This window comes from Channa argus, chromosome 18, assembly GCF_033026475.1.
Source record: "Channa argus isolate prfri chromosome 18, Channa argus male v1.0, whole genome shotgun sequence".
NCBI classification, from domain to species: domain Eukaryota; kingdom Metazoa; phylum Chordata; class Actinopteri; order Anabantiformes; family Channidae; genus Channa; species Channa argus.
In genome coordinates, this window is record NC_090214.1 from 11531886 (window position 1) to 11539510 (window position 7625).

Here is a 7625-nt window from a genome sequence, read left to right on the forward strand (position 1 = left end):
CAATTAAAATGTTTTTCTATGAAGAAAAAACTGACAAGATCTCATTATATGACGAGGAAAATGATTCATACACCATTCAGACTTTGATAATGTCCATAAAGTGTTTATCTCAAATGGAAATATGTTGAAATAGTCATAACAATTTAAAATAAAACCATTATTAAAAGTCAGTTTATAGCAAAACATTAAAAATACAAGTGCTGATACCATACGTATGATCATTATAACCATTAACACAATACTTTTTATGGTTTTCTACACAGTTTCATCACTCTAATTACATGGAGTAAAAGAATAACTGATAAGAATAAAGAATTTCCTACAGCATAAGGAGAAGGAAGAAGGAAATGCTTTTTACTGACAGAACTGTAGCTCCACCTGGACAACCCAGGGGGTGAGGCCTCTGGACCTCACACTAAATATAAAGAAGTGTCACAATGTTAGACACAACACGACAAACTGCAAATCTGGAAGAACATCTAAAAAATCTCAGGTAACACATTTTCTTTTATAGACTTTTTTATGCTGCACTGTGGTTACAAGTAGGACAGATTTTTGTGCAAGCCTTTAGACTTTTAAGGCATTTCACCAGTTTTTAAACAGACTTTGCTTTGATTCTTTGTTTCAGAGATGCTTTTCCCTGTCCTTCTTGTGCTTGGCATCTGCCTGTTGCCCGCTCACTCCAACCCAACAGGTACACCCAATCCTTCACTCTGTAAACATGTAATTCCTATTCATGCCTGATTTTATTTATGTGTTGCATTAATCTAATATTCTACATTTTTTTGGTAAATGTGTTTCTTTGCAGCTTTTGGCAGTCCTCTCCTTCAACAGTGTTTTGAGGATGCAAAGAACATTGTGGACGATGCATACAAGTACTCGAGAGAAGAGTGAGTTTATCATCATGTTGTACATTTTCAAGACAGCATTTTTGAATAGAAGCTACAGTGTGAAACTATGTATTATCCACTCCACCAAGGATGGAGAAGAATAAACTTGGCTGTGTTGTGGTGATCAGCCCGGTGCAGCAAGATGTGACTCTTAAGTTAAAATCCATAATAACTTAAATATATCAAATAGCTGCATGCTTGCAGTAGTTCCATCTAGCAGCAGAAACCCTGCAGACAAGCAGAGAGGAGGAAGATGAATGAACCTATATAAAACATTATTCTGTAGTTGAGTAATTGTGAAAATTAAAAATTACAGGAAAGAAATCACAATTTTTATGTTTTTCTTTTTAAGCCGTGTGACTTTGTCTTCCAGGAGTTTGAGGCGAGTCCGCAGGGACGTGGTGCGTCCTCACGATGCTCTTCGTCTCCTGAAGCAGCCTCGCGGTGACACACGCTCAGCTGTGAGATCTGCAGATTACATGGCACAAACTCTTCGTCTGCTGCAGGAGAGGGTGCATCATGTGCACAAACGCTCACTCAATGCAACAGGTCAGACATATGGCACCAACAGAGAAACATACACAAACATGTTGTTTTTTGACAGCTTCTTTGACAGCTTTATTGTTTGCTAATCTGTGCAAAGTGAATTTCTTAAAATCATTAAATAAGGACTAAACATCTAAAGCTTGCAGACATGTACACTCTGAACACATGAAATGTCCTGTGTACATTTTTAGATTTACTCACTGATGGGGACCTGATAAAACTGGCTGAGATAACTGGATGTGCAGCTCAAGTTCGTCCTCCTCAATGTGGCACTACACCCAATGTTAACAAATATCGTACAATCACCAGCGTGTGCAACAACCTGTGAGTTTTCCTATGTATTTTGATGTATTTTTTACATGCAAACATTATAATATAAGATGAAACCTGATGAAAGTTTAAAAAGAGACCTCTGATTTCCTATTTTAACTTCTAACCTACCAGAAGAATGGTTTTACACATTGCTGTAGAAAAGAAGAAATAATGTTGTTTCTTTCCAAATGATGAGTTAGTGGAAACCTGGCAGAAATCAGTTGATTTTGTGACAGGGTTTGTGAGGTTGAGCGGTGCTTACATTTAGGGGAAATGCTTGTGAAATACACCTAAACATCTTAGGCCATAAACCACAGAACATGTGTAAACTTTCTTGGGATTTCTTAAGCAGTGTTTCCAAACATGGACATCTTATGTTTGCTTTTAGAAAAAATCCTCGCCTTGGAGCCTCCAACACTGCCTTTACACGTTGGCTGCCTTCAGAATATGATGATGGCATCTCTCAACCAAAAGGCTGGAACAGAAACCGAAGATTCAACAACTTCCTCCTCCCACTGGTACAACCTTGAAATCCCAGACACTGACCTTGATTCACATACAGTATGTACATGCTGATTGAAAGTTCAAATGCACAATTCTTCATTTTCAGGTGCGACAGGTGTCCAACAACATCTTGAGCACAACAGATGCAGGTGTCATCAGTGACAGAAACTACACTCTCATGATAACCTTCTTCGGCCAGTGGAATGACCACGATCTCACCTTCACACCGTTCTCGCCCAGTATCCGCTCTTTTAGCGATGGGTTGAACTGTGACGAGAGCTGTAAGCAGACGGAGCCCTGCACACCCATCCCAGTAGGTGTCAAACAGAGGCATGTGTTTTTTTTAGCAAAAGATTTTCTCTATAACCTTTGGCCTCTCTTTTTAACAGATTCCTCCTGGTGACCCCCGCTTCCCCTCCGGTCCAGACAGCTGTATCCCTGCTTTCAGATCCGCTCCTGCATGTGGAACAGGTTACTCAGCCTACAACTTTGGCGGAGAGGCCAACAAGAGAGAGCAGATAAATGCACTGACAGCCTTCCTGGATCTCAGTCAGGTGTACGGCTCTGAAGAGAAGCTCGCCCGCTCTCTCCGTGACCTCAAAAGTGATGGTGGCCTCATGCTTGTAAACTCAGAGTTCAGAGACAACGGCCGTGAGCTGCTGCCCTTCCACCCTCTCCAGGTTCGAATGTGTGCCACTCGTAAAAATGTCACCAATGACACGAATGCAAAGGAGGTGCCCTGTTTCATTGCAGGTTAGTTATTTTGCAGTTTATTTTATGACTAATTGCCTTTGTGAATGATGGATGAATAACAATTTATTAACCCGTAGCTCAGCAACAAGCCATAGAAGTTGTAACAATTCTGGAGTTGCCAGATCTAATCTTATGTCTGTCTAAAATATCTGATAAAATATCTGGCTCTTTTTGGCATTTATAAGCAGTACACGTGTACTTTTTAATAGTTTACAACAGCTTAAACTGCTTTTTTAGTTTTTTCATAAGCCATAACCCCTAATAAACATCCCAACACCGAAAGTGCATCCAACAATATCAGTCTGAAGAGAAATTAACACCTTGGTTGCAGGTGATACCCGTGTGGATGAGAACATCGCTCTGACATCCATGCACACACTGTTTGTGCGTGAACATAACCGTCTGGCTCGTGAACTGAAGAGAATAAACCCACAATGGGACAGTGAGACACTATACCAAGAGGCCCGCAAGATCATGGGTGCTTACACACAGGTAGTCATTCAGAATTTATATGTACTCAGAATTCAAAAGCTTTTGTCTTACACTCAAAATATTTCTCCATCTGCCTCAGTTGTTTGTCTTCAGGGACTATTTGCCACACATTGTGGGTGAAGACGCAATGCGCAGACAGCTTGGCCGTTACCCTGGTTATGATCCCAATGTCAACCCCAGCATCTCCAATGTTTTTGCAACAGCAGCTTACCGCTTCGCCCACTTGGCCATCCAACCATTTGTGCCCCGTCTGGATCAAAATTACAGGGAAAATCCTCAGTTCCCCAGTGTCCCCTTGTTCAAGGCCTTCTTCACCCCCTGGAGAATCGTCTTTGAGGGTAAGCTGCACAGAATTAAAATCTCAACCTTCATTTTCGTCATCCTGTTTTAAACCTCATCCTAACTTTTACTTTACACCTGCAGGTGGCATTGACCCCGTGGTGCGTGGTTTGATTGGTCGTCCTGCTAAACTGAACACTCAGGATCACATGATGGTGGATGCTATTAGAGAGAGGCTGTTCCAGTTTGTGCAGCACATGGCTTTGGACCTGGGCTCTCTCAACATGCAGAGGTCACGTGACCATGGCTTAGCTGGTACATCGCTTACTCTGTTTCCAATATTTTCAATGTTCTTTCCAGTCTTTTATCTCCTTCTTTATTGGCCTCATCCCTGTTTACTTCTTGTTAACCTCTCTAGGCTACAATGCCTGGCGTAGGTTCTGTGGTCTGTCTCAGCCCAGGAACCTGGCAGAGCTCACCCAAGTTCTTAACAATGGCGACCTGGCCCGTAAACTGCTGGACCTCTACGGTACACCTGACAACATTGATGTGTGGCTGGGAGGTGTGGCGGAGCCATTTACCAAGGGCGGTCGTGTGGGGCCCCTGTTGGCCTGCCTCATTGCAGTCCAGTTCCAGAGGATCCGTCAGGGTGACAGGTCAGTCTAATGTTCTGCCTTTAATTTCAAGTTTTAGATGTCTTATTTTACTCACCTAGAAAACCATCAAAATGAGTCTGTGTTGTATCACTTACCATAGTCTTCTGCATTCAGAGACTTTGACTGCCTTTCAGTTCTGATCATTTTTACTGTATCAAACATCAACTGCAGACTGAGTACCCTATCAAAAAAAGAAATTTCACATAGAGTCTTTGGAGACACCAATATTTCCTTTCCCCTCTTGTTTGCTCAGATTTTGGTATGAGAAAGCAGACGTCTTCACTGCTAGACAGAGAACCGCTCTGTCCTCTGCCACTTTGTCCAAGATAATCTGTGATAACACTGGCATCACATCTGTCCCAACTAATGCCTTCAACATCGTCTCAAGCACAAATCGGCTCGTCAACTGCAGGAACCTCCGACGGCTGGACCTGTCAGCCTGGAGGGAGAGACCCGGGACTGAGAACTCAGGTGAAACAGCACTGGACAAGACTTTTAGACTGGAGGGTTACAACTCTGGGTGTACTCACGGTGTATTTATTTCTTCTTTACTTTTTTGTGTTGCAGGCCTGGATGAGACCCTTTCAAATCAGATCAGAGGAACAGAGGTCAGTTTTAAATGTACAATGAAACCACATCTCCTTAAAAAGTGCACATTCAAATCATGCAAAAGTACTTAAATTGTTGTCACCATAGTAAAGATGTTCTTCACTCTTAATGGGAAACATTTATGGTTTAGGAATACAGGCACATTTTGGCATGCTTTGTAAAATGTCAAGTTCAATCATTTTAAGTAATGTTTTTTTTTTTTGTACAGGATTTCAACCAACTGGACCCCCAGGGCCACCAGGGCCCAGAGACCAATGAGGTAATCTAATCAGATGTCTTATGCACAATGTCCATTCTTTTATGCACTGTCATATTAGCTGAATGACTTCTAACTATCTCATACTGTTTGATTAACATCAAACTTAAACCCATACAAACGTGAACATGACAATTACAATGAACATGATGATGGTCATTCATCATCATGGTCATAAAAATATTTTTCGACTAAGTTCCATTTTTCCAACATTTTTGCAACAGTATTAATTAGGGCAAATCAATGCATCTTTGTTTGTATAGCACCTTTAAACAACAAGGCAAAAATAATTTAAAGTACATTAAAACACATAAATGAACAGGATCTAAAAGAAGTATTCAGCAATTAAAAATTGGATTATAAAGGACTTACAGTATAGTACAATACTATACTTACAATAATAGAGTACAAGTTATGTTTTGGCCCTGAAGACAGTTAGAAGCTAACTCTGTGTGTGCCATCATCTTTAGTAGCACTTTACAAATCTCTACATTTTAGTAGTAGATCAGATTCAAACTCTCCAGTAATTTTAAATGTTGTACTAGATGTTCTGGACATTTGTATGAATCTGTACTTTTGTTTTCCTGCAGATCTAATAGAACTCTCTAGACTGAAAGGTCCTAGACCACCAGTACTCAACATCAGTGCCACACTGCTACAATCTGCCTCCTTCATCTACCTGGGCAAGTAAAATCAATCTTCAGAGGAAATCTGTTGTTTCCATCAGGTCACCAAACAGAACCTACAGACTAGCCTGAAGACAGATCAGTTTCTCTGCACATCTTTCAATGGTACAGGAAGTATGGACCCATAGTAGCAAGCTGGAACTGCACTGTTTGAAGGTTTATCAGGGAAATCACCACCTGTCATTAGGGGACACAGTGTGGCTGGTGGACTGTGGTGGGACCACTGACTGGGACAAAAGCTTCTTCTTAGGACACATGTTCTATACTGTATGGCACAAACATTTCTTCTATTCTCTAACACACCAGTGGTGTCTCTGCTTTGGGGTATGTGTTTCAATACACAGCCTTTTTGCAATAAGCCATTCTTTACATTAACAAGGTTACACTGTTTTGTGCTTTAACTTTTTTCTTTTACTTTGTAACACATTTTACTGAAAAAGAAACACTTTTTATTTACAGTTTTAGATCAGATAAATTCTGTTACAGCATGCAATCTGTTGGATCCAAAATTCATCAGTAGGCAATTCCAAATTAAATGTATCATTATTTTTTTGAATAGTTTATGCACTGATAAATGTAAGCAAGCGTTAAAATCTTGTGTTTTCTGTTGTTATGTGCTTTGTCTGAGAGGCTTGTTTGATGTTCACTTTCTTACTGATGATGTAATTTTAATTCAGTACAAATAAAATATAATACGAGGCTGCAGTTTGTGTTTTAGTTTTTATGTGAATCACAAAACGACTAAATATACACTGATTTGGGCTGTTAAATTGACCTTCTTTAACATCTGGCACTATGCCACAAATGACACCCAAGGGGTTACACAGAATAATTAGTTTTAATCTGTAATCTGTCTTTTTAATCTGTCTCTAAAATTACTTTAATTGCTGCAACTACAGGGAAGAAATGTGTCATATGCAGCTGCAAAGTGTCCTAAGCTTTCCAATTTATGTTACTTGATGTTTTTATGTTTTATGTTTTAATTTAATTTAATACTTTGTGGTAAGTGGATAGATAAAAGTGCAGTCTTAACAAAATTGTACAAAGTATAATATTTCTTTCAAGGACTAACATTACACTGCAGATCACTTTAAGCCCTGCAGTTTTACTGGTTTCAATTTAGCACAATTGTTTGTATGCTTCCTGTAGATGGAGCCATTTTTTACTTAATGTATCTCAGATTAGAACTAGTTCATTTTCACAAGTATGCCAGGGAGGCACCATGTCTGAAATGATACTATTTCCACTGCAGCTTTCCTGTTTCCAACTTTTCAATTGCTTCTTAAAGGGGCACTCATCTAACTTTAAACTATTGCTGAACTTTGGAGCTTGACGGATAATGCAATAATTATGACCTTTGTGTCTCTGTAATCCATCTCTGAAGGTCTCCCATCATGAACACGTGGGACAGAAAACAGTCTGGGACAGTCTGTAAAGGACAGACATAGAAACACAGTCACATTTAAATCTGTCTGTCTATAAACTTCTACAGTGTCTGCTAGTGTCTATTTGCATATTTAGACTAGGTTACTTGTTTATTTTATTTTTTATTTTTTTAAGAGAACTGTTGTCTTGCAAATTTGATTCACAACAACAAGCAACTGTTTTCAGAAAAAAAAAACCTCTAAAAGACCTATTGTCC

General features: G+C 39.7%; 1 protein-coding gene across 1 annotated transcript; it reads left to right on the forward strand.

Annotated features, from left to right (window-relative positions):
* Positions 1-398: 398 nt before the first annotated feature.
* Positions 399-6688, forward strand: mpx (myeloid-specific peroxidase). The gene is made up of 16 exons (XM_067484686.1): positions 399-493; positions 629-694; positions 809-890; positions 1264-1439; positions 1628-1760; positions 2137-2266; positions 2359-2565; positions 2642-3005; positions 3337-3497; positions 3577-3835; positions 3921-4091; positions 4195-4432; positions 4686-4903; positions 5000-5040; positions 5250-5300; positions 5888-6688. Exons 2-16 carry the CDS (start codon positions 631-633, stop codon positions 5891-5893), a joined length of 2301 nt encoding a protein of 766 aa, XP_067340787.1. The 5' UTR covers positions 399-493; positions 629-630; the 3' UTR covers positions 5894-6688.
* The last annotated feature ends 937 nt before the right edge of the window (positions 6689-7625 follow it).

Bases quoted from the DNA above. Each gene is read 5' to 3' on its own strand.
- mpx (XM_067484686.1), top strand. From the start codon at position 631: ATGCTTTTCCCTGTCCTTCTTGTGCTTGGCATCTGCCTGTTGCCCGCT. The intron at 1,761-2,136 runs GTGAGTTTTCCT...GTTTGCTTTTAG, and splicing joins ACCAGCGTGTGCAACAACCT to AAAAAATCCTCGCCTTGGAG. The intron at 4,904-4,999 runs GTGAAACAGCAC...TTTGTGTTGCAG, and splicing joins ACCCGGGACTGAGAACTCAG to GCCTGGATGAGACCCTTTCA.